Source organism: Sparus aurata, chromosome 14 (assembly GCF_900880675.1).
Source record: "Sparus aurata chromosome 14, fSpaAur1.1, whole genome shotgun sequence".
Classification (NCBI taxonomy): Eukaryota; Metazoa; Chordata; class Actinopteri; order Spariformes; family Sparidae; genus Sparus; species Sparus aurata.
The window spans coordinates 1,274,563-1,302,251 of NC_044200.1; the positions used below are offsets into that span (position 1 = coordinate 1,274,563).

Here is a 27,689-nt window from a genome sequence, read left to right on the forward strand (position 1 = left end):
CCGTGCCTAATCTGTCCCGTTTTGCTTGCGAAAAGCTGGAAAGCTGACAGCTTGTTTCGCGCATACGCACTGTGACACCGAGTGGTACAGTTACTGCTAGAGGCTGTGTTTACTGTAGATGAGCATTTTGAATGGCAAAAAAGCTGTCAATGAAGCAGCTTATCTGCCAACACGCATGCACAAAACTGACTTGTTTGAATTGTTCAGCAGGAAACTGTCAGTGGTTCATTTCATCGTGTACCCTGGGTCAAAATGAGTGAAAATATTAATTCTATTCAGTCTTTGCGTTCAGTGCCATTTTCACTGAGAACTTTTGAGGAAAAGAAAACTATAATTTCAAGTGGATGGCCTACTCCTGAAGTAAATATAACAAAAACTGCAAAGAATTTTGTCCGTCACTTTCAAGCCAGCACGTATGAGAAACATAAATGGCTAGCTGGCTGTCCACAGGTTAGCAAACTGTTCTGTTGGCCATGTCTCCTTATTTCCACGGAACACACAGTCTGGACCACGACAGGTTATGGTGATTTAAACAACCTTCACACTGCTATGAGCAAGCATGAGCATGTATATTCGCACATCCTTGGTGGCCTTTTACTGTGGTCATGGACTAAAACGGATCAAGACGTATCAGCGCAAAGCCATGGGCCAGCAGAGATTGTCCGGCCTTGCCACGATGTCTATAGAATGGAGGATGCTTCAGAAAATCAAGTCAGATGAAAGCTTCTATGACAAAGTCATCGCGGAGTTTACCAAGAAGGCCCGTAGGATGGAATTCATCTATAAATAAGGTAGGACATTTATTGAGTGCATTTGTACTGTAACTGGCATTGTCAAAATTAATTCATTAGCCTATATGATTTGCTAGTTCATTGTTTTTTTATTGGAAAATGTGTCACCGTCTTCATTAATTAGGCCTATATAATTTGCTGTGCTGTCCGTGGGACTGAAATCCTCACTCGCTGCCGCTGCGCTGAGACGCTTTTCCTCTCTTTTCTTCGCTCCGCTTGAGCGCGGCTGTACCTGGCTTGAGGCCACTTCATGGGCGAAAGCCAGTTCCGAATACTGTAAATTCCAACATGTTGTTGGTAACTTTGTAGGCATGTGATTGTGTCATTTGATTGACCACGTTGGTTACATTGTGTGGGCGTATCAAGCGTCATGTCAGTGCTGAATATTTCTGCTTTCATTTAGCCTACATACACTGTAAATTCCAACACATTGTTGTTGGTAACATGGGGCAAGTGTGAGTGTGAGAGTGTCAAAATCGAGTTGATATAGCAGTTAAAAACCATATTATATTTTTTATTAATAAATAAATACCCCCCTTACGGGCGCGCATGGTATTGACACTTCAGCATGACCACAGTAAAAGGTCACCACTCACCACTAGTGTATATATATATATATATATATATATATATATATATACATATATATATATATATATAGTTAGATCCCCAGCTTTACCCCTGTCCAGGAGGTAGTCAACCAGCTTTCCGTCATCCACGGACTTCAGGTTTGACGGAGGAGGTGACAATTGTGCTGTTGGGTCTTGGCAGAGGCCCCGTGGCAAAGATGCTGTTTCCTGGCCCCTCCCTCATGCCTTCTCTTGCGTTCTCATACTGCAGTCCTATCCCCCGGTTTTGTAATATCTCTGAATACAGGGGGTATTGATCGCTGATTATCAGTTCAATCTGGAGGACCCGTGAGTCATGCACGTACCCTTGTCTTCGTAGGCAGTCAAAACCAGCATAGCTAGTGCAGGAGAGGCTATATCCATCTCTATATATCTGCGTCACCACTGTTCGTATTGGAAGGTGTTGATTCTCAGTCACATAATACCTCTGATCTCTCTCCCGTTCAAGGAGTTGCCGATACATTTCAGGACTGCTGCTCCAGAGCTTGTATAATCCTATCCAGACGTCTACATACATCCCCTGCACCGGGTCAGCGTAATTTGGTTTCACTAGCTTCTCCTTTACACTGACGAATGCTGTATTAAGCACCCAGGGTGATCCTTCTGGGCACTTGAGCACGGGCTGCGGGCTTAACCCTGTAAACCCCCTTTGCTGTAGGGCCGATAACGTTAGATGTTGAATTCACCAATTACATCGGAGACATACAAACTGGTTCCAGGGATCGCCAGATACTCCCAGTTGCTGCAAAAGAATCCTCCCGAACCATACTGATGCTGCCCCACAGGATCAAAATCCCTCCTGGGATGGTCCAACCATATGAACTTGTCGTTGATCTCCAAATATGTCATCTGCTGATTATAATTTATTCCGTTTCGGGTCCAAGGGTCAATCTTCACACTTTTGGGTGATCTTTGTTGCACTGTTCGCGAGCAGCTCCCTTTCTTTCGTAAATTCATTGTCTTTTACTTCTTTTCAGTCCCCACCTTTTGGAGAATGAGCTGCGGATCCAGGATCCCAGGCGTCTAGCTCTCCTTTCTCCTCCCGGGGAGGGCTCTGGCGTGTCAGGTTCTGACACGTTCTCGACAACTCTGATGTTCGCTCCCACCGAGTAGACTCCTCGAAATGGACCATGACCATCTGTACTGACACTCTCACCCTCAAGGCATGTTCCGGCCTTATGGGTGTGGCTGCCCTGGCAGCCAGAGTGCCGGGTGCTTGCATGACACAGTTATGATGCCACACTTCTGGGTTCACAATGAATTCCGCTCTTTTCCTCTGGCCCTGGCCCCAGCATTACCCCAGGCATCAAGCCCAGTGGTCCAAAAGTACAAATTTGTGCCTCTAGCTCCTTCTTCTCGAGGGACCGTGGATAAATCCTTCAGTGAGGTGTCCTGGTTTTTAACGACCTCATCGATCAGGTACCCCCAGGTGGTGATCTCCCATGGTCCCTCCCATCCGTTCTCATTCTCAGGGCCTTCACATACCTCAATGGAACCACCACCTGTTTCATCTCATGCCAAATCTGGGACAGCGTCTTACCCTGATCTATCCCAGCTCGTGCTTTGACCAAGTAAGTGTCTTCGTCACTGATGTCCTCGAGGACCAGCCACTCATAGTGGCTCCGTGGTGGTTCCTTTCTGTCCACTGGATGGCTGGTTATGTGTGTTATCCATAACCTCTGTGCATCCTCGTTTTCAGTGCTGCTCTCGACCAGGTTCCACACGCCCTTCATATATGCCCTTATGCCTTCCTCCAGCCTTTTGTCACGTACCAGCGCCTTCAGTTTTTTAAACTCTGCAAAATCCTGTCCATCGGTCCTGACCCTAACTAGGACCGGGTCTGGTCCAGTCTTTTGTGCTACAGGCAGCTGTTGCTGAAGTGGTTGGGGCAGCTGGGCCTCTTCCTCAGGGTCATCTGAGACATCCTGACTCATCTCCTGGAAGGTCTGCTGTGCAAACTTGTCGCCGCTTTCTTCATCCTTCTCAGCATGACATCATGGGTGATGGCCAGATACGTGGTCCTGAATTTGCCTGTCAAGTCTCTGCAGGCGGCTAACGATGGGTAGGTTGGCGTCATCAGAATGTTTGCCCACTCTCCCACCGTAGCTCTCACCTCCAGGGACTGCATTTCGTCCAGCCTGCCGAGCCATATCTCAGGGAGATCGTAGCTTGTCTGCCCGATTTCTGGAGCATAGGCCTGTCTCCCATCTCTGGTCGTCACCATCCCCCAGCTCCGGTCTCTGGCCATCCTTTCAGTGGTACAGCGCATATTAATTATCCTTTTTGAGCAGCCTGTGAGTATCAGTTGGCATAGCAATTATCCACACCTGTTACATTCCAATCAGTTGGGCACGCAGCAGTGTCAAAGAAGGGGCGTTGCCCCGTGTTCCCAAATCATGACCATGACACTGGCACCTGACATGAATAGCCCTTGAGTCAGATACGGCCACCAACCACACCCATTAATGGCAGATCTCCTCTAAATGATCTGGGCTCTTGGTATGGTGCTACCTTGATTTTAAGGGCTTTTGGTAAAGCCTCTTCCTCCCTGCTGAAAGCTTCAATCCTGAGGTAAATCACCACCCCGGATGAGGTCTTGTAATATCCTCAAAGTTGAAACTTTCTTCCAGCAGAGTGAACAAAAGTATTCCAAAGTCAAATTGTAATCCACAGCTTGTTTGCAAAAATGGTTAATCCGTTGTGCTCCAATTCATAATCCACAGCTTGTTGGTAAAAATGAGTAATCCGTTGTGCTCCAAATTATAATCCACAGCTGGTTGACGAAAATGGTTCATCTGCTTTATTATTCCCTTGGTTTGTTGCTGCTGAAGATTTCTTGTAATCCTTTTTGCAATGTCCAGGCTTGTTCACGTAATCCGTCTCAGGTGTTGTCTCAGGGCTGGAGCGAGTGGAAGAACCGATTTTAGTCCATGCTCGTTTGGCCTTATACCCTCTTACTTCCGATATTAGCTTGGTCTTGTGCCTATATTTGGACAATTTTTCAGCATCTCTCCATCCACTGGCTGATCACCCCTTGATTAAGATTTCTTAATACGTTAACATGCGCCGGTTACGGTCTGTGCCCATGCCCAAAGCGTGATCAGGTTCTGACACATCCTCTCGGCCTCATGTTGACCCGACCAGTTCTTTAACATTTCCTCATGACCTCAGCTCAAAACCTTAAAACTGATTATCATTAGCTTTCCAAACTTTAATACGTTGGTTTTAATCACATTATACACTTTTTCACCACATTCATAAGCAAGTTCAACAGTTTAACATGTTCCAGTTCACCAGGTCACTTACACTGTGATCAGTACAAGTGAGTGCTTTCCCTTGTTCAAAGAGTTCAAAGAGCTGCAGGTTGGAGATAGATGACATAAACATCCCCCGGATGGAAGTCAGGCGAGGTTTTTGTTGTGACATGACAAGCGAACTATTACCACCATCAGAGTTGCAGTCAGTGGTAAAGCTAACTGTTTAAAAGTCCGATGTGGTTTCACATCTCTGAATGCTAACACAACGTTCACACTGGAAACATGAACTTTACCATAACTGCGCTGGTGTTCACAAGTATGCTGATCAACAACACCACTTATAATTTATCTATTTTAAGTCAATCAGTACTAGTAATATAATCATAGCAGGCGAGGTTTTTGTTGTGACATGACAAGTGAACTATTACCACCATCAGAGTTGCAGTCAGTGGTAAAGCTAACTGTTTAAAAGTCCGATGTGGTTTCACATCTCTGAATGCTAACACAACGTTCACACTGGAAACATGAACTTTACCATAACTGCGCTGGTGTTCACAAGTATGCTGATCAACAACACCACTTATAATTTATCTATTTTAAGTCAATCAGTACTAGTAATATAATCATAGCATGTACATTTTTGTCAATAATTTATAATATATATTGTAATTTATATTATTAGAAAATGGTGTGATTAGAGCACAGACCTCCGCCAGGTCTGGGTCATTTGTGTTGTACTTTAGTGCACTAATGTAGTTTGCAGGCTAATAATCCAGGGTTTGAACTTTATCAACATGAAATGCAAATTGCAAATTTCCCCTTTGTGGGATGAATAAAGTATTATCTTATTTTATGAATTGCCAGACTTACAGTTAATGTCATTTATGTTCACTATTTTTATGCTGAATGTGCTGTTATTTTTTTAAGACACTTGGCTTCTTGGATACAGGTACAGATAATTTTAAGTTCCACATTCTGTCATCTAAAATTTATGCCATTACTTTTGATGATGTTTTAGTTTTCCGCCGTGGTATCGTTTCAGTGTCGGTATCGAGATATTTTAGGCAGGTATCGTACGGAAGTCCTAATTTTGGTATCGTGACAACACTATTTGAGTGCATTTCATTCTAATGATTTTAATAATGATTATAATACCTTTTCTTTTAAATGAATGTATGGCAAACATAATGCAGCAGGCCAAGCTTTAACATGTTGCAGAATCATTTCAGGATTATGTATGATGTCTTGTATCTGGCAGGAGTGTATGTTGTGAGCGTGTGTGGGTGTATGCAGCTGTTTGGGTGTGTGTGTGTGTGTGTGCATACTGATATCTCAGACAGGAGTAGATGGATCTCAACTCTTCATATATATATATATATATATATATATATATATATATATATATATATATATATATATATATATATATATATATATATACATTATATCATAAAAAAGTTTCTTCTTTGGCAGAAAATCCACTTAAAACGGTTCAACAGCGACAGTTGCAGACGGAGGAGACAGAGCAGTCTGTGAGAGGAGCAGGGAGCAGGAAGGTGAGGCTAGAGGAGGACGCAGGGCTTCTGTCCTCAGTTGGAGGGATCTCCTTCCATTCACTCAGTGCATTAAGGATTTTTTCATGCTGATCTATGATTGGCTAAGACACGTAAAATGACGCGCTAAGGGAGGACGTCCTCCCTTACCAATCAGCAACCAGAATGCAAGATTGACAGCAGGTTGGTCCGCCTGTGACGCACACCGGGACTTCCGTGAGATCGATAGCTGTGTTTACTGTGTCTCTCTCCTTCGCCGTCTATCTTAGCTGTTTATTCTTCTTCGATGTCTTAGTCTTGTACCGTAGCTAACGCTAGACTTTGTGTACCTGTACGTATTTTGTTGAATTGAGCCTCTTTTACTGGGTAGTTTGTTGCTGCCCGGTTAGCTTCCTCAAACTAGCTTAGCTCATTCCTTCTCTGCCTCTCACCGCAGTCAACACAGCCTCGATAAACAAGTGTTACGATGGCCTGTGCTGACTGTTCTGCAGTTACTGATAGGGTGTCTCTATTAGAGAGACGTGTCCGTGAGCTAGAGCAGCTTCTTTTAGCTAGAAACACGGGCACTGCAGATAGTGTTAGCCCCGGGCCTGATAGCAGGCCTGCTAGCCTTAGCACTAGCTCAGTCTCGTCGGCAGCTGCTGTGGAGTTTGTTCCTGCTCGGCCGCGGCGTAGGAGAGGGCGCAGGAGCAGGTCACCAGTTGCGTGGGGTGGTCAGCAGTCACCCCTCCTGACTGCTAACCAGTTTTCTGTCCTTGCTAGCCCAGTTGCTAGCACGGCTGGCTCGCGTGCCTCCCCAGCCCCGGCCGACGGGGCTAAACTCCACACGCTAGTGATAGGGGACTCCATTACCCGCCACTGTTTATTGTTTACCTGGGGCCAGAGCTTCCGACATAGAGGCTAATCTTAGGGTGCTGGCATCACGCAGGGCTAAACAGGGAACTCAGGCACACAGCACCACAAGCTACAGCAACATTGTAATTCATGCTGGCGCCAACAATATTCGTCAGAAGCAGTCTGAGATTACAAAAGATAGCCTAGCCAGGACTTTTCAGGCTGCAAGAAAGATGTGTCGGCATCGATTAATTGTCTCTGGTCCCTTACCCCAGCGGGGTAATGATGAGACATACAGTAGGCTTACAGCTATGAACCGCTGGCTGGCGCGTCACTGTAGGGAGCAGGGATACAGGTTCGTGGATAACTGGCCCTCTTTCTGGGGTCAGAGCAGACGGCCTTCATCCTACTGGAGTCGGCGCTGCTGTTTTGTCTAGCAATATAGGTGTTTGAAGCAGGTTTGACACAAGGGATGTAACACTCAGCAGGTCGCAGGTCTCTAGAGAGCCTGCTAGTGTTATTGTTAGTGCTGGTATGGAGTCCACTAGCCTAGTTAACATGGTTGGTCAGGGACATAGCACAGAGTACCAGACTGATAGCTTAGTTCATAACATTCAGACTGTCACCTTCCCTCACCACTTTTCCATTGAATCATCCTCTAAATGTGTAAATCATAATAATCTAATCTGGATCTCCACCTCTGACAGTGGGGAAATGTCTCAGCAAGCACCTTACACAGTCTTACATAATAAAATACCAAAGTTAATCACTACTGCATCCCGTCATCCCTTCCCGCACAGGCAGCCAAAACCTACTACTACAAAAAGGTACCTTGTTCCAATTCCTAAATTATCTACCATAAGCTCCACCAAACGGCCGGTCACTGGAAACTGCTCCAATGAGCTTAAAACCCTCAAATTTGGTTTTATCAATATTAGATCACTGTCAACCAAAGCCTTACTGATTAATAATTTGATCACTGAGCATAAGCTGGACATGATTGGTTTATGTGAAACATGGCTGAAACCAAATACTTTTCTGCCATTAAATGAAGCCGCTCCTCTTGACTATAACTACGCCCATGTTGCTCGGGCCTCTAAACAGGGGGGAGGTGTTGCTCTAATCTACAAATCTATTCTCAGCCTAAGCTCCAACCAGGATATTAAATTTACTTCATTTGAGGCTATGGTTTTAAAACCATCCTCATCAAATAGTAACAGCCTTGTCCAGGGAACAGGCTTTCACCTGGTTGTACTGTACAGACCTCCAGGGCCTTACTCCCAGTTCCTAGAAGAATTTGGTGAATTTATTGCAGATCTTGTGACTCATTCAGATAAAATCCTAATCATTGGGGATTTCAATATTCACTTAAATAAGCCCTCTGACCCTCTAGGGAAAGCTTTTTTGAGACTTCTTGATATTTCCAACTGTATTCAGCTTGTCCATGAACCCACTCATTCCAGTGGAAACACTCTGGATTTGATAATTTCCCATGGAATTGATGTGTCAGCCCTGAATGTCGCTTCTGTCTCCTCTGCTGTGTCGGACCACGTTCTCATTACATTTGAAGCATCATTAGCCTGTCCCTATGTCCATGACACAAATGTTGTTACTTCTCGTCATATCAGCCCGGCAATCACAGCGACACTCAGTGATAAAGTGCCCGGGGTCCTGGCCCCCTTTGCGACTGTGACAAAACCTGTGGAAAGCCTCACGAATGAAGTGAATTCCATACTTGTTTCGCTCCTCGATTCTGTGGCACCGGTCTCTACCAGGACAAGACGACCAAAGAAATCTACTCCCTGGTTTACTGACGAAACCCGAGATCTCAAGCAGGCCTGCAGGAAAATGGAACGAGCGTGGCGTAAATCCAAACTGGAGGTTTTTCATCTTGCCTGGCATGATAGTGTACTAAACTATAAGCGTGCTCTAAATACTGCTAGAACTGCATATTTCTCCAGCCTAATAAACAATAATAAACACAATCCTAGATTTCTCTTTAACACTGTGGCTAAACTTACTCAAAAACCACAGTCGGTGAGCTGTGCACCCTTTAATGCAAATGATTTCTTAGATTTCTTTTGCAATAAAATTGATGAGATCAGAATTAAAATTAACTCATCATCTCTGGCTTCCTCTTCAAACCTTGTCAAAAAATGTCCTGCTGCCGATTCTGAGTTAGTCTCAGCTCTAAACACTTTTGAAAATATCTCCCTTGAGATATTGTCTAAAATTGTCTCATCCTCTAAACCAACTACCTGCGTCCTGGACCCCTTTCCGGCAAAACTGTTTAAAGAACTATGGCCAGCACTGGGACCTACGATGTTAAATATTGTTAACTCATCTCTCATGACTGGTGTTGTCCCTTCTAGTTTTAAGTCTGCTGTGGTTAAGCCTCTACTTAAGAAACCACACCTCGACCCAGGATCACTAAACAACTATCGACCAGTATCCAACCTTCCCTTCTTCTCGAAAGTCTTAGAAAGAGTCGTGTCCCAACAACTTTCAGGCTACCTACTCAATAATAATCTCCTGGAACCTTTTCAGTCAGCGTTCAGAGCCTGTCACTCCACTGAAACCGCCCTTACTAAAGTGGTAAATGACATTCTACCTACCTTAGACTCTAACTCGACCTCAGTGCTCATGTTACTGGATCTCAGCGCTGCATTTGATACTATAGATCATGGCATACTGTCAGACAGACTTGAAAGTCAATTTGGCATCTCTGGCCTGGCCCTAGCCTGGCTAAAATCGTACCTGTCCGAAAGAACACAATGTGTTTCCTACAATGGTACGTCATCAATTTTTACTGCTGTGAAGTATGGAGTTCCCCAGGGCTCTGTTTTGGGCCCTTTGCTCTTCTCTTTATATATTTCACCTCTCAGCCAAATTATTTGGAGCTATGGAATACATTTCCACTGCTATGCGGATGACACTCAGCTGTATGTGCCCTTAAAAGGTGATGACAAATCGAAAATCACGAAGCTAGAGACCTGCCTATATGCAGTGAAGAAGTGGATGTCAGAAAACTTCCTGCTCCTAAATTCGGAAAAAACTGAGATGCTGGTCATCGCCCCCGCCAAACAGAGACACCATGTTGACCAGGTGACTGTAACTCTCGACAACTGTGTTATTTCTCAAAGCTCAACCGTCAAGAATCTAGGTGTTACTTTTGATTCTACACTCTCCTTTGATCAGCACATCAAATAAATTACCAAGATCGCCTTCTACCACCTGCGCAATATAGCTAAAATTAGGTCCTTCCTGTCCACCGCGGATGCAGAGATCCTGATTCATGCCTTTGTTTCGTCTAGGCTTGATTACTACAATGCCTTATTTTCAGGTCTTCCACGTGAGAGCACCAAAAGTCTTCAAATGGTTCAGAATGCTGCAGCCAGAGTCTTAACACGTACAAGAAAATTTGATCATATTACACCAATCTTAGCATCTCTGCACTGGCTCCCAGTACATCTAAGATCAGACTTTAAGGTGCTGCTGATGACATACAAAACTGTACACGGCCTTGCCCCGTTGTACATGTCAGATCTCATTACACCATATATTCCAACTCGGGCATTACGCTCTCAAAATTCAGGGCTCCTGCTGGTTCCCAGGATAAAGAAGAAGTCAGCTGGCTGCAGGTCTTTTTCCTATCGGGCTCCTTTCCTCTGGAATAACCTCCCAGCTGACATCAGACAATCTGGCTCTGTTGACGCCTTTAAATCTAAACTCAAAACTCACTTCTTCGATTTAGCCTTTAATTAGCCCTGATATCAACTGTAAGCTTCTTCAGTGGGTCGGTGTCAGTCTCAATGAGTTCCTATACTACTAGAGTTACACTGTGCTGCCGACGAGAAACAATCTGTTTATTCTGATAAATACTGCATTTCTCTAACCTTTGTTTTTATTTTCTGTTCCCACAAGCTGCAAGCTGTGTCACTCTCTATAGCTTTCTCCTCCCCTCCTCTTCTCTCTCCTCCTTCTCTTTCTCCTCCTCCCCTCTTTCTTTCAGGCTCCCTTCTGATGGACCACGGGCCCCTGGGACCATCTACCATTTCCGGGCTCCTGCTGCCTTGAAATACTGACTGATCTGGATCGTCACACCCCGGGCTCTGCTGGATCATTGCTCTCCTCTGCTTCACTATCTCCTCATATCTTTATTTCTGTAAATCTTGATGCCTCTCTCTGTCTATTACTAATCATCTTGTGTGGCCTGCCCTCTTCCAGGTCAACATGGTGGACAGGAGGTCGTCTGGCTCGGGCTCCACTTGGTGATGCCTCGTCCTGCTCGGTCGTCTCCTGGTTCCACTAACGTTGCATAACTTGTATCAGATCTTCTGTTGATGTACCTTGTAAACTGTGAATTGTTGCTTTTTTTTATTGCATGTCTGTCCGTCCTGGAAGAGGGATCCCTCCTCTGTGGCTCTTCCTGAGGTTTCTTCCATTGTTTTTTTACCCTGTTAAAAGGTTTTTTTTTCCATCAACATGTGAAGTTTTTCCTCACTCGAATCGAGGGTCTAAGGACAGAGGATGTTGTTCACTGTACAGATTGTAAAGCCCACTGAGGCAATGTGATTGTGATTTTGGGCTATATAAATAAAATTGATTTGATTTGATTTGATTTGAAAATGTTGGAGCGAATGGCTTGACTACGCGGAATTTTAACCAAATTCCACAACCTGTTGTAACCTATATTTGGAAATGTGCGTCACGCAACGAAGGTGGACGTGATCTCTCTCATAATGAGCTGCCAATGAACACAAGAGGTCTGTCTGAGCCTCTAAAACACCTTTTTATGTGATAGTCAGCATCAGAAGGAATCTAATAATGGACTAATGCAGTGGTTCTCAACTGGTGGGGCGGACACTCTCCCGGGGGGCACGAGTAGGCTACAGTATGGGAGGGGGGAAAAAAAAAATCGCAAAAAAGATTTAAAAAAATAAAATAAAATCACAAAAATTCCCCCCCATGTCGAAATGCAAGTGGTTGGACTATTATAACACACAAACAAATCATCCTTCTGGCGACTTTTTTGCCAAAAGTGACTACCGATAAATCTAGCGACTTTTACTGGTGTTATTGGAGACTTTTTTGGTGTTTGAGACTCTGACTTGAAAGCACGTATCACTCTGCAGTTACTGTGCTCAACGAGCAGCGGGTGCTGCCGTGAGTCCCTCTCCCATCCAAAAGCACTCACAGGCAGTCAGTCTCTCAGTAGCCTCGTGCAGCAGTCCAGTCAGAGCAGAGAAGAGACACACACCACTCCGCCTCCAGACTGCAAATGAATCGCGGATGCGCATGGCCGCCGCCGTTCCGGCGTACAGAGCGGGATGTAAATGTACCATTTATTACCAAATACTAGCCGGGTTTCAATTAACCGCAGGGTCCCCTTTAAATGCCGGGTGCAGGTGTATATTTTGATAAATAACCGCAGGGGAAACACCCTGACGTCATCATCATGACGTCTACCGTCACGTCTCTTTAGGAGCGGCAGCGCAGCTTTCTGTGTGAATTACATGACACAATTACTGCGCTGCCGCTCCTAAATCCGAATTTTCCAAATATCACAATAACAAAACAGTAAAAATAAAAAAAAACTAATTTTCACGTTATTCTGTTTTTGTTTTAAAACAGAATAACAGCTACAAAATGTGTGATTTTGTGTTATTCTGTTTTTCCGTTTTTCCGTTCTGGGTTTAAAACAAAATAACAGAAAAACAAAGTTGTTTTTCTGTTATTTTAATTTGGTTTTGAAACGGAAAAAACAAAGAACGAAGGGTACACGGATTGATAGCTAACCAACTGCCAACTGCTCTATGAGCCTCAGCTCCCCACAAGGAACCAAGTGGAAAAATAACACTGACCTGATAGCAAGAAAAGACAAGAAGCTTACTTGCTTAATAGTTACAAGCTAAGAAACTGCCTTTTTGTTTTTATTATTATTATTATTATCATTTTTTTATTTTATTTTTTTATTTTTATTTTTTGCTAGCTAACTAGCTAGCATCATTGGCTTGTTTGTTGTTTGGTTGCCAACTGACAAATGCTGCTAGATAGCTAACCAACTGCCAACTGCTAACCAACTGCCAACTGCTCTACGAGCCTCAGCTCCCCACAAGGAACCAAGTGGAAAAATAACACTGACCTGATAGCAATAAAAGACAAGAAGCTTACTTGCTTAATAGTTACAAGCTAAGAAACTGCTTTTTATTTTGATTTGATTTAGATTTATTATTATTTTTTATTTTTTTGTGTTTTTGCTAGCTAACTAGCTAGCATCATTGGCTTGGTTGTTGTTTGGTTACCATAGCAACATGGCAACTGAAACTACAGCAGCAGCAGTAAGGGACACATTACTCCTCCAGTTTTTTGAGTACCCTGAGGATATAAAATCAGAAAATGGAAGAATAAAGTTCAAACATAGAATCCAAAGAGAATATCCAGAGACTTTATATACTGACCGCTTTAATAACACTGATGTTATTAACAATCTGCTGTTCTACCACTGAGCATATCACTGCATGGCATACAGCCATATCAAAGCACAGCTTCTACGTCAAGAGAGGAATCTGCAAGGGGAGACAAATTCAGATCTTTGAGGATGAAGATAAGTGCCAAGAGAGAAGGATATTGGCCATCAACTTCTACCAAAATGGTACAGTCATGGTGCAAGGCAATGAAGCTGCCCTTGGTTCCTTTGTACAGAGCTTTCTTACTCTGAAGAAGACAGCAGCATCTAAAAAGGACACAGGAAGCACTCTGAGCTCTCCCACCACCATACGCACCACCAGACTGGCTATGCTAGAGGTGGAGCTGACCGAGCTGAGAGAACAGCTACTCTCCACCAGCACCACAACACACCCTGACCTCCAGGAACAGCTCAGCCAATATAAGCACCAGATGGACACTACTACACAAGAACTCAGGGAACAGATCTCCAACCTGCAGAAGGATAAACAGGCCCTCGCCACAGAGCTAAGAGAAACAAAAGACATCATGAGAAGAGAAATAGCGCAGATGAGAGACGAGATGATGAGGGAATTATCAGCCGTCATGGTTGAACTACAACTACAGCACAGAACACAGACTGTAGAAATGCCCCCCAGCCTTCCAACTACTGAGCCCCCACCACTCAGTGAAGATACAACGGAGGGAAGACCTCCAGCCCCCTGCCCCCCCTCCCCATCTGGCACCTCAAAACGTCAGACCAGCACCCTGAAAAAAGACACAGAGGTTGCTATTCTTATTGACTCAAACGGAAAATTCATCCAAGAACAAAAGCTCTTCCCCAATATGAAAGTGTCAAAGATCTGGTGCCCCACAACTGAGGCTGCACTCCAAATCCTTTCCCACCCCGAATTTGGCACACCAGGCCACATTCTGATCCACACTGGCACCAACAACCTGCGTGAGGAGCAGGAAAAGGTTGGTAGTCTGGTCACCAAGGTAGCAGAAGAAGCAGCGACATCCTTTCCAAACTCGCATATCACCATCTCTACCCTGCTACCCCGCAGAGACTTTCACCCCAGGACCATCCACAGGGTGAACAGAGACATCACCAGAGGCTGTGCCTCGCTCCCTAATGTGCACGTTGCACATCATCCAGCCATAACTCCTGAGCACCTGTTTGTCCACTCCCATTTAAAAAAGCAGGCAGTGGGCATATTTACCAAATCACTGAAGGATGTGGCACTGGGCCGTCAAAGCCTCCATCTCACACCAACCAGAGGAGCAGCCAGAGGACCTAGCAGGGAACCTCATTACGCACCAGACCCCATCTGGAGCCAAAGACCTCCCAGACATCCACCCAGACCCGGCACTAGGGCTGCACGATTCTGGAAAAAATGTGAATCACGATTTTTTTGCTTAGAATTGAGATCACGATTCTCTGGCACGATTTTTTCACAAAATGTTTATTGCACTGATGAGTAAAAAAACATTGTAGTATGGCAGAGGCATAAAGCAATGTTTTTTTTTTGTTTTGTTCAAGTTCTATCATTGGATGAGAAATGATTTTTACAAAAGAAAAAATAATAATAATTTGTCTCCAAGATGAGAGGGAATCCTTTAATCCCTCATGTTGTACAGTGTTTATTGGGGCCGTATCTTTGGCTAGGTGATATGTGATAGCTGCTTTGATCGGCTTTCTAAAACGGAGGCACAATATTCATCGAGTAAACATGTGACGTGACATGAAGCCCAAAGTTAGGCTGGGAACAGTTTACAACAAATTTGTCTTCAAAATAAGAGCTTTACATTGCACCCCATTGTAGTTTAGAACTGGGTTCTTAGCGGGGGGCTTTTACTTTGAAAGTAGCGACCGTTTCTAGCTTGCGCTACAACAACAAGGTAACACAACAAAACCGCTAGAGATCCAGGAGAAGCTAGCATCTCCCGGATCTCAGCGGCTGTCCAGTTGCTCAACTAGCAGGCGAGGTGGAAATAAGTGTACCCTCTGAGGCGGCAAATCGGCGGACCTAAACAGACTCTCAATTTGCCGCCCTCTGTCTAAAGGGGCGTTCAGACCGAACGCGATAGACGCGAATGGAGCGGCTACTCTACATTGAAAATCAATGTAAATGGCGCGATTACACGCGATTCAGGCGACGGCGGCGCGAATGGAGCGTCTGGCGCGGCGCGAATTGAGCGTCTGAAGCGATTGTATTCGCGTCTATCGCGTTTGGTCTGAACGCCCCTTAAAACCGTGGACCGAGGAGGCAGCGGCAGTGCTGCGTTTGGGGGCGCTTCGAAAAATCCGGGAGGAAAATAGGAGCATTTGTTTGTGATTCAGCTCCAGATATAAAATGCTCCGGAATCGCTATGTGTAGAAATAAGATCACATGTATGTGTGAATCGAGATCGCGATTTTTTAACGATTTTTTTTTGCAGCCCTACCCGGCACACACCACAGACCCCCACCTCCACCATACCACCACTTCCAGCAACAAAGGCAGACAGGCCCTGACTCAGGCTACTACCCCACACCAAACCAGAGAGTCTACCAGAACCAAGAGCCAACCCCGTCCCACAGTCACAGCAGACAGAGTCACACCAAGCTCCACGCAGCTACGCAGAGGCGCTCCAAGGACGAGTGGACCGAGAAGGGATGAACGAGATTAAACAACTCCTTCAGTACATCTGCAAAAAACTGAACTAGTGTCCAGACACACATGCACATGCACACACACACACACACACGCACACACACACACATACACGCGCGCGCACACACACACGCACGCACACACACACACACACACACAACCTCTGAAAAGGTAAAGAATGCCTATTAATATTTTATTGAAAAAATACTTAGATATTGTACATACATGTTACATTTATACAATTCAGTGTTTGACTCTCTTGACAGTCCAATTGTTTTGAATTGTTTTCAACTATTTGCTTTTCTTCCTGTCACCTGTCTTATACAATGAAATCCCTTTCAATATGCATGTGGAATATACAGGGCCTAAAATCTTCAACCTTCGGGCTGAAGAGTTTGGCACCAGAATTTAGAGCAAACCTTATAGACACTGATATCATCATTCTACAGGAAACATGGTGTAAAGCTGATACTGTTACCCACTGTCCCAACAACTATAGAGAAATGATAGTACCATCTCAAAAACACGGCAACACTAATAAAGGTAGGGAATCCGGAGGATTAATCATTTGGTATAAATCTGATCTGCATATTCATATTGATCCCCTAAAAATGGGAAAAAATTACATTTGGTTAAAACTAAAGAGAGAGCTCTCATTAACAGATAAGGAATTATTTATTTGTGCAATATATATCCCTCCCTCTGAATCACCCTACTTCTCAGAAGACACCTTCCTCACCCTAGAGACGGAGATAAGCCATTTCCAGGCCCAGGGAAATGTGCTCATCTGCGGGGACACGAATGCACGCACAGGAACACTCAATGACCTCACAGATCCACAAATGGACAAATACATCACAGATGGAAATATATCTAACACTTTCACTCTGCCCCACAGGAACAATAGTGACCAGGTCATCAACAAGAATGGAAGAGAGCTGGTGCAGCTCTGCCAGAGCCTCAGTCTGTACTCAGTCAGTCTGTACTGCTCACCTCTTGGCCATAGTACTGTAGACTATTTGATCACAGACCTTGAACCTTCCTCTCTCAGCTCATTCACTATTAAACCGCTAACCCCTCTGTCTGATCACAGCCAAATTACCCTGTTTATTAAAAGATCAGACATTAAATTGGTACACACACAACCCAGTAAGCTGTACAACATCAGAAATTCATACAGATGGGACCAAAACAGCACAGAACAATAAAAGAGAGCAATTGACACCCCAAAAATCCAAACACTTTTAGATAACTTTTTGAACTGTACTTACTCTTGTAATAAAGAAAACCTCAATCTGGCAGTTAACAGTATTAACAATATAATTAGACAAACAGCAAAAGAAGCACAACTAAAATTGACCAAAAACAAACCAAAAACCTTAACAAATAAAAACTGGTTTGATACAGATTGTAAAATGATCAGAAAAAACCTTAGAACGCGATCAAACCAAAAACACAGAGACCCCCACAATGCTGATCTACGCATCCTTTACTGTGAGACCCTAAAACTCTACAGACGTACACTCAGACTCAAAAAGCAACAATATAACAGACAGCAACTTACAATAATTGAAGAGGCAATCGACACAAACAACTTTTGGCAACACTGGAAAAGCCTAAACAAACTTCAACATCAGGAATTGGCGATACAAAACAGTGACGTATGGACCACTCATTTTAAAACACTGTATCACTCTGTTCAAATTAATGCAAACACAGAGCAATCTTACATTCACGAGAAGCTGACTAAGCTAGAACTAGCTATGAAAAATAATCAGAATCCATTAGACTCACCAATTACTGAGCAAGAACTCCAAAATAAACTGCAGACTCTCAAATCTAAAAAAGCTTGTGGGCCTGATGGCATAATGATGAGATGCTAAAAAACATAGACAAAAAATTCCAATCGGCCATATTAAAACTATTCAATTTGGTTCTGAGTGTAGGTTTTTTCCCTGAGATCTGGAATTGTGGACGTATAACCCCAATTTATAAAAACGGAGACAAATTTGACCCTAATAATTACCGAGGCATCTGTGTGAACAGTAATCTGGGGAAGGTTTTCTGTAACATGAACACCAGACGTATGAACTTCCTTACCAAACACAATGTCTTGAGCAAAAGCCAAATTGGATTCATACCAAAACAACGCACAACCGATCATATCTACACCCTACATACCCTAATTGATAAACATATAAACCAAAATAAAAACAAACTGTTTGCCTGTTTTATTGACTTCCAAAAAGCTTTTGACTCTATTTGGCATGATGGATTATTTTACAAAATTATTGAGAGTGGTATAGGGGTTAAAACATATGATATTATCAAATCAATGTATTTCGGCAATATGTGCAGCGTTAAAGTAGGCAAAATGAGGACAGAATACTTTACCCAAGGACGAGGCGTCCGCCAGGGTTGTAACCTCAGCCCTGGACTTTTCAATATCTACATAAATGAATTGGCAACTACCCTAGAAAAGTCATCTGTACCTGGTGTAAGTCTCCACAATAAGGAGGTGAAATGCCTCCTCTTTGCAGATGACCTGGTTCTGCTGTCCCCGACAGCACAGGGTCTACAGCAGAGTCTGGATCTGCTAGAGCATTACTGTCAGACCTGGGCCCTGACAGTAAACCCCAAAAAGACCAAAATAATGATCTTCCAAAAAAGATCCAAAACTCAGGACATTCAGCATAAGTTTACAATTGGTACACAACAAGTAGAATACTGCACATACTACACCTATCTAGGAATAAAACTAAATTCAACTGGACATTTTAATGATGCGGTTCATGAGCTGAGAGATAAAGCACGCCGGGCTTTCTACGCCATAAAGAAACATATACAAACTGAAATACCAACACGAATTTGGCTAAAATTAATTGAATGATTATTGAACCAATCGCACTCTATGGCAGTGAGGTGTGGGGTCCACTTACAAAACATCACTTTACTCAGTGGGATAAACACCCCATTGAGACCCTGCATGCAGAGTTGTGTAAAATTCTTCTACATGTCCAGAGGAAAGCCACAAACAATGCATGCAGGGCAGAATTAGGCAAATACCCACTAATTATAAAAATACAAAAAAGAGCAATTAACTTTTGGACACATCTAAAACTAAGTGACCCACTCTCTTATCATTATCAAGCCCTGCAATGCCAAGACATGAGCAGCAGGAACCCCCTTACCCAACTGGTTCAGAGGCTGAGATCACAAACCTGCACAAACCCTTCTAACACAGCCCAGGAACACACCAGCTCACCGATCACACCCAACCTAATCACTAAACAAGTAAAACAAAACTACATCACCTACTGGCAAACACAAACAAAAACACAGAGCAAAATACAATGCTACCTGGCTCTAAATCGACCCTACACCACAGCAGAGTACCTGAGCACAGTGACTGATCTTCAGCTAAAATGAACCTTGACAAAGTACAGACTGAGTGAACACAGCCTGGCTATTGAAACAGGGAGGCACCGGAAAACCTGGCTCCCTGCAGAGCAGAGGCTGTGCTGTCACTGCAGTCTCAATGAACCTGAAACAGAATTACACTTCCTCACCAAATGTGAAAATTTTAAATATATTAGAGAAATCCATTTCCCTAAATTTGAAATGCTAACAAAAGGTTCTTTCTCTAAACTATCTGATGAGGAAAAACTGCCTATTCTACTAGGGGAAGAATCAAAGAGCAGCAGTCTATGTTTCTGCCTGCCACACACTGAGAAACAGCCAGGGACACACACAGACTATCAGCTGACACACACATTTATTGTTTGTTATATTGTAACCTTTTAATGGCTTTAAATGATATTTTTAGTTGACACAAATTGAGTGATTTACTGTGTTTTTATTTATTTTTTAATTTTTTTAATTTTTACCGATTACCTATGAATTCATTGTAAATACTGTTTTCCTTATTGTAAATACTGTTTTCCTTATTGTAAATACTGCTTCCTTTATTGTGATTATTATAACTTGTAATGCTTGCTTTGGCAGTATGTACAATGTTACGTCATGCCAATAAAGCCATTTGAATTTGAATTTGAATTTGAGAGAGAGAGAGAGAGAGAGAGAGAGAGAGAATCCTTTATTTGACCCACAATGAAGAAATTTAAAGCGTTGCAGCAGCAAACAGCAGTGTAGGAATATAGAACCTAAGTACAAAATTTAAAAGTAAGTATATAAAAATCAGAAATATTGAATTATCATCAAATCAAATCATAATGAATATCATTGTTAGTTGTAGTCGTCTTTGCATTAATTGCATTTTAATCTTTGTGAGGCTAGTATATTTTTTTTGTATAATTTACCATTAAGACCATAACAAACCTTTATAATCTGCTTGTATGATGCATTTCTTGTAATAACAGGATCAATGCTGAAGTTTGTCACTAAGGGTGACAATTCATCCCATTACAAGTCACTGTCCAATCCAAATGACTGTCAAGATGTTATTTTGGGGTTAAAAAGCTTCAAAGCTTTAATTGGGCATCTAAAAATGTAGGTTAAACAGCTACTCCTAGACTGTGGAGGGCAGCATTACGCTTTCAGTGTACCGCATGCCGGAATCTCATTAGAAGAAGGAAAAGAAGAACAATGACGTCGTGAAAAGAAGTAGAAAGAGAGAAAAGGGAAGAAAGGTATTCTTTGTTAGATTGACACGACTTGGAGTTGAAGCTTTTTCTGTTGCATCTTTGTTAGGACACAGTGAGAAATATAAATTGATCTCCATGCAGTTCTGCAGTTTCTGCATGATAAAGGATTGTATGTGAGAATTTAGATCTAAATCTGACCTGTGGAGGGCAGTAATACGCTTAACAGCGTCTACACCGCCGAAATCCTAGATGAAGAAGAAGAAGAAGAAGAAGAACACGAAGAAGGGCAAGTAGTTGTGTTCTGGGTCCTTCTGGTCAGTGGTTTCTGCTTTTAATTTCGACATCTGCGTACTAATAAGAACGCTCATTATCTCACTTTAAAAATGGCCGCAAGGAACCCTGGAATGAAGCTCGGTAAGTAGAAGAAAATGACGCTGTTATAATGTCAGTTCCTTATAGACACGTGTGGTCGTCACCGTTCTGCTGCGAGTTAAAACTAACTTTATTTGCCCCTTAATTTGCCCCCCATTAATGTGCCTCTTGCAACGTAGCTTTGTGTAGACTATGTTTTTTTTTTTAAAGTCGACCCGTCAAGAAAACTGACTGCAGTTTAACTACTGACAGTTTAATAAGTAACATCTTATGGGTTACTGACCCGCTGAAAGTTGAAATGTTATTGTGTAACTATACTGTAAACATTTTGCCCGAATGTAAATATATACTACCAGTAAAAGTAAAATGAGAAAGTTGGATATAAAGCTGCATTTAGATCGAAGCTTTCACCCATAATGGCATTTTTTGCAGTGTTTCTGTTATAATATTAATATCACTTCTACTGCTCCATTCACACGGAGAACAAACTGTTACCAATGTTACGGTGGTCTGACCCTGACAGTTTAATTTGGAACTCATGACAGTCAATCTCTCTTTGCTCAGCTGACTAAAGTTGACAAAATTAGTACATGGACGTTTCTGTGCTTCTTGGAGAATGAATTATGTATCACATGTATAGCTCAACTCAGCACAAAGACTTAAATTGTGCACTTACTGCTAATGCCCTAAAATGTAAATGTTATTAGAAGGTGGCATGGAAGAGACACACTGGGAGAGGAGTCAATGCAACAGGCATTTAATGTGTTGTGGACCTTTCATTTCAAAGCACGTCCTATATCATTATATGACTTGCGTCACAGAGCTCTGCATTATCAGTAAAGTTTTCTTGTAATAGCCTATAGTTGTATTTTATGATCTGTCACACGAGTTTAACTCAATAATTTGAATTCAATTCATAATGGGGCATCATGCGACAACATTCATTTCAAGGTGATGTGTCATTAAACAATGATTTTTTCTTTTTTTTAGATTTTGGTGGTCAAAGTTTACTGGAACCTCACATCTCGTGAATGCAATATGCCAAAAGTGCTGTGAGGAAATTCAGTTATTTTTGACACAAATATCTATATACACTCAAGGGCGTTAGTTTGGTCTCAGCTTTGGTAGGGACACTAGTCTCCCCCCATTTCTGAGGATAAACTTTTTACATTGTGGGGGTCAAAGGTCAAGGTCACTGTGAACTCAAATCTTGTCAGGATAATATTTCAAGAATGCGTTTTTTGATTTGTATCTAATTTAGCACAAACTTGTACTTTAGCACAAACCTACATATTACTCACTAGGGTGAAATTATTACATTTTGGAGGTCTGAGGTCACTGCAACCTTACCTAGTGTGGGGTCACAGTAGGGCTGGGCGATATATCGATATTAAACTTATATCGATATATTTTTGAAATGTGATATGGAATTAGACCATATCGCATACATCGATATAGTTCAAATTTGCGCTGTGGTCCTTGCTCTGGGCAAACCGCTGACCCGGAGCTCTCTGCACTGCTCCCCCCGCCCCTCCTCCTTCATGCACAGAGAGGGGAGGGGCTGGAACAGACACTCCGGCACTCTTCAACAAACACTTCGGTGGCCGCCGTTGCCCCGCACTTTGGCCTTGATACCCCGTGAAAAAATATCATCGCACGGCCACCGGTCAGCGTAGCGGGCTTGCCCTGAATTACAGCCACCTGAGTGCACAGTAGTCACTCACAGTAACTTCAGTGAGTCCGCGGTTCGCGCAGGTGGAGTCTCATCATCACGATGATCTCACGTGAAAGCCTCTCAAACAGCAGCAGCGTCTCAAAACAGAAGAACGAAACTTACAGCACAGTGAGCGAGCTCAGCCGGTTTTGACATGATATGTAACTGACGTATGTGGTAGGATTTAGTCCGGTAAAGTTGGAAATATATTCACAGATTCGAACTTCACGGATCAATAACTCATAAGTGAAACCTTGTTAAAACACAACTGACGGCTCTTTCCTACCGTAGTAAGGTAGACAACGAGCTACAACCGTATTTTCATCAAAACGAGCGTCTGGACATTAACTCTGGTCTGTATGATCAGCCAGCTGTGAGACGAGGGCGCAGGGACCGTCTACAAAGTGCAACACTGAAAAGAGAAACTACAAAAAATATTCAATAACTTCACTATTATTCAGAGTGTAGTGCCACCAAAATCATTCCACACATCAGTGGTCTCCTGCTGGTTATTCTACAATTTTTTTGTTTGGAAAAATTTGCTTTGCCATAATTTTGGGGAATTTCTATTTGGGAGAAATATTCAATAACACTAATATTCAGTAAGGTGTCACAAAACTCACCTCACTCTAACCCTACTTAAAACAACTGTTTTGTAATGTAACATTAACTTGATATTGGTATTTAAAAATTTTTTAATACATAATCCATGTCTTATTATAAAGTAGGATGTTATGGTATCAGTCTGAAAGGTAAATCAACAAATTTTACTCAGTGGCCTTTGTGCCCCTGACAAAAAAAAAAGTGAAGGCCAAATGGACTTGCCCCTAAAATGACGAAATTCCCACCCACATGTCATATTTGGCTTTGATTTTGACTGAACATTTGCTCTCACTTTGCATAAAAATATCGGGATATATATCGTATATCGATATTCAGCCTAAATATATCGGGATATGTCTATTAGTCCATATCGCCCAGCCCTAGGTCACAGTGACCTTTTACCATATTGTAGTTTCTTAAGGGGCTTTAGCTTCTTTAAAGTGGAGGCATATAACAACCATGCGGTAGTTCTAGTTCTGTTTGGTTCTTTGCCCGTTTTCTTTATGGGAAAGTAAAACATTTTAGCTGAGAGTTATAAGTTGTGCTTATACTTTGAGAATGATAAATAATAACAGTGGCTCTGTTGTCTGCAGGACATGTTTTTGTTTCACTCACGTCTAAACTGCATCACAGAGTACTCCCATTATTACCTTTGGCGCTAAGATTCCAGGATATAGTGGTACACACTGTGTAACTGATTGTCAAAAATGACTTGGATTTAATTAGATGATTTCACCAATTCAATGCAGTTGCTTACAACATGTTTAATGGAGTAGGATACTCTATAATTTATTTTCTTTTTGATTTATTTTTACAAAAAAGTTATGTTCAGTAACAGAGCACCTTAGCACTTGAACGCTCCAGATTTGTTTAAATGAGAGTTACAGAAGGTCCTGTCACCTAGGATAGTGTTTATGAAAATAAATCCCGCACCACAGTTTCAGCTGCCAGTATCCATGGTTCTATTGTCATATTATGCTTGGCAACAATCATTGTCTCTGCCAAAGAAACTTTGCAAGCGGTCTCCTTCGCTACATTGATCCAGATATACCATTACCGGTTGATGCAGGTGATGCGCCGCACTAAACTCTGATATTCCGTGCAGTGCCGTGCTATGCTGTGCTGTCTCTCAGCATACCATACACATAACAGAGGTAACGTTAGTGGCAGGTTTGGAGAAGGTGCAACGAGCCACTTTGAGTTTACTTGATAATGTCAGCACAAAGATTTTAACAAGCACTGGGTAGATGTCAACCATGAAGCAAGCAACACTGATCACAGATTTGGGATTATCATTCGGGGTAGATGGATTTGTGTCAAGTTTACTAGTAAGGACTCCGTCTTTGAGTGGCGTTCCAGTGTACTTTTTCTAGTAGGAAGTCAGAAAATTCCCTCTGTCTTGAACGCAGCATTACTATGCACGAGGGCCAGTGTGACACGTGAAAGCTGTCAATCTCAAGTTACTGACAGATTACTTCACAGAGGCACAGACCTTTTGGATTGTTCTAGAATTAGTGCTGGATTTTACTGTATATGGTTATGGTTATATTATGTTTTAATATAGTTTTTGTGAAATTATTGTCAATAATTGTTTCAAAGATTATACTCTATTGCGTTCAATAAAGGTGTATTTTCCTAAAGCTTGAGACACCTCATATGTAAGCTAGACAGACATTGCCCCTGCTCATTACTGTGCACAAATGTACTGTTATGTACTTAAGCCTAAAGAGCCCCTCTGGTGGCGACAGACACATAGAAACCTCCTGGCAGGGTGCACTTTCCGCTTTGATTTGCACACGCGTTTTTGCCTATAACTCCCACACCGTTCGCTAAAGTGATTTTGTCACTTGCGGAGACGGAGGCATTTTTGTGGGGGAACGTTCATTGAAGTCTAGGTCGGGAGGGCTGACCATTGCTGTGATTTCTATCAACACAACCTCTTTAGTGAGTTAAAGGTTTTTGCCGGTGACAGACTGTTTTTCGGGCAGAAAAAAGAGAAGAGTTGGTAGGACAGGCGGGAGGACAGACACTGCTCCGCCTACAACTGTGGTATTTTTTTCCTTATATAAGTTACCAACAACAGTTACAGTTACTACGTTACTTTTGTTTGGTCATGTAACGTTAAAGGAGAACTTCGGTCGATTTAAACATGCAGCTTCATTGCTCAAGCTACCCTTGACTTGCCAGTACCGAAGACGCGAACAAATTTGGTCCAGCCATTACAGAGCTCCGTGAACGGAGATGTAGCATTGAACGCTAACAGCATGGGGTCAGAACTTCACGCTGTGTTTTAAGCATCTTAACATGCTCCACATCTCACACCAGAAGTTATGCAACATCAGCAGACACCTTACAACACAGCACTGTAGCGTGTATGACTCAAAATGAATAAAAAAGTAGTTAAAATAGTGTGTTTGTGCAAGCAGCTACTTACCTGTTTGTTGACATCTGTGTGTTCCGGTAGCTAGACCAAACTAGCATATCCATCGAGTGTGCACTTAACAGGCTTAACAGGCTATTGTAAGGCTCATGGCTCATGACAGGCTGTAACATGGACATGTACATTATGAACATAAACACGAAAATGCTGGATTACGTTTCCGTCTCCGCCAGTGAGGGAGTAAGTGCACGCTCGACGGATTGACTAGTTTGGTCTAGCTACCGGAAGAAGCCGATGTCAACAAACAGGTAGGTAGCTCCTTGCACAAACACACTGTTTTAACTACTTTTTTATCCAGTTTGAGTCATACGCGCTACAGTGCTGTGTGCTAAGGTGTCTGCTGATGTTGCATAACTTTTGGTGTGAGGTGTGGAGCATGTTAAGACGCTTAAAACACAGTGTAAAGTTCTGACCCCATGCTGTTAGCGTTCAATGCTAAGTCTCCGTTCACGGAGCTCTGTAATGGCTGGACCAAATTTGTTCGCGTCTTCGGTACTGGCAAGTCAAGGGTAGCTTGAGCAATGAAGCTGCATGTTTAAATCGACCGAAGTTCTCCTTTAAGTTAATTGCGAGATTAGTCGACTAATCGAAAAAATAATCTCTAGATTAATTGTTTGAAAAATAAACGTTTGGAAAAGTTGTCAAAAGAATTTTTGGCACTCCAAAAAATCTGCTAGTTATAACCAAACAATCTTTTTTGCTAGCTAAAAAACACATAGTGTTTCATATTTCGGTCAAACTAAATGCTTTCAACGTCAAACTTAAGTCGATTTCTGATTCCTGTTCCTGAAGTCATCCAGAGGCTCTGTGCCAAATTTGGTGCAAATTGGCCTATAGGTGGCACCATAAAGGATGTATACGTTTTGCCTTTAACTTCCCCATTTTAAAGAACACATTCATAAACATAATTTTCATGTATTTCCCGAATAGAAGAAGAATGAATGCCATTACTAAAGCAAGTAACCCAATTGGGACAATTCAACAAGTCTCTTTTCACTGTAGCCACAGCTGTCGTACATACATCATCTCTAGCAGAAACATCAATATTAACCTAATTAAATGACAAAAACATTAAAACGTTTAAATAAAATGCATTACTCACCAAAACTACTGATTATTTGTAGGCATAATCCATCCTCCTTTCTTTTCGCAAGAAGAGTTCGATTACTCTGTTTTACAGGTTATCTGTGCGTTTCAGTTCCAACAGTAAGTCCCTTTCTATCATCATGGAGGCTAATGCTGAAAGTCGAGTCTGTCCAGTCGTGTTTGTTGCACAAGTTTTAATTCGCTTCATGGCGGAAAATGTCCGCTCAACAGAAGCAGTGGATACGGGGATGGTCACCGCCAAGCATGTCAATGTGTACAGCTATGCAATGCTCTCACCCAGGTTTTTGTTTTGAAGGAAATCAAGGAGATCAGTGGGGCCTTATCTTTCAAAATAAGTCATGGCATAAATTACAGTTAGTTCTGTTTTTAGCCGGGACAGATCGAACAGTGTTCCGTGACTCTGTGTTAAGCTGGAGAAGGCTATGTGCGGGATTTTTTTCCAGTATGTCTTGAACTGCTGGGGGACGAGGAGGGACAGAAAAATAAATTGTTCGTGGTCTTGAAATCTATTCCGTATCTGGCAAAGAATTTTGTCCAGAATGTTGCTGTGGAGTTGTTGGTAGTGTGCGCGAACGTCTCCTTTTGCCGGGCCCCTCCGTGCGCTCGGAGCGCTTGAGATGCGTGCAGTGGCCTCGTAGAGCTCATCAAACCGGACCCTCTCTCACTCAATGGTGTCACAAA

General features: G+C 42.6%; 2 protein-coding genes across 3 annotated transcripts in view; both read left to right on the forward strand.

Moving 5' to 3' along the window:
* The first annotated feature begins 13,387 nt into the window (after positions 1-13,387).
* On the forward strand, positions 13,388-20,218 carry LOC115595706 (uncharacterized). Its single transcript, XM_030440482.1, has 2 exons — positions 13,388-14,910; positions 15,954-20,218. The coding sequence occupies exons 1-2, from the start codon at positions 13,542-13,544 to the stop codon at positions 16,172-16,174; spliced, it is 1,590 nt and encodes a 529-aa protein (XP_030296342.1). The 5' UTR covers positions 13,388-13,541; the 3' UTR covers positions 16,175-20,218.
* Positions 20,219-20,758: 540 nt separating this feature from the next.
* Positions 20,759-27,689, forward strand: part of dera (deoxyribose-phosphate aldolase (putative)) — an 88,268-nt gene continuing 81,337 nt past the window's right edge. Inside the window, exon 1 of one of the 2 annotated variants that reach the window (XM_030440483.1) lies at positions 20,759-21,058. In XM_030440483.1, coding sequence (XP_030296343.1) covers positions 21,022-21,058 — 37 coding nt within the window. In that variant the 5' untranslated portion in view covers positions 20,759-21,021. Of the gene's footprint in view, positions 21,187-27,689 lie in introns of both variants that reach the window. The other variant, XM_030440484.1, reaches the window with a different exon arrangement.

What these genes read in the sequence shown, in the direction of transcription:
- LOC115595706 (XM_030440482.1), top strand. Translation starts at nt 13,542, where the DNA reads ATGTTATTAACAATCTGCTGTTCTACCACTGAGCATATCACTGCATGG. An exon ending in TGCACGATTCTGGAAAAAAT is followed by an intron (nt 14,911 to 15,953) that starts GTGAATCACGAT and finishes TTTTTTTTGCAG; the next exon opens with CCCTACCCGGCACACACCAC.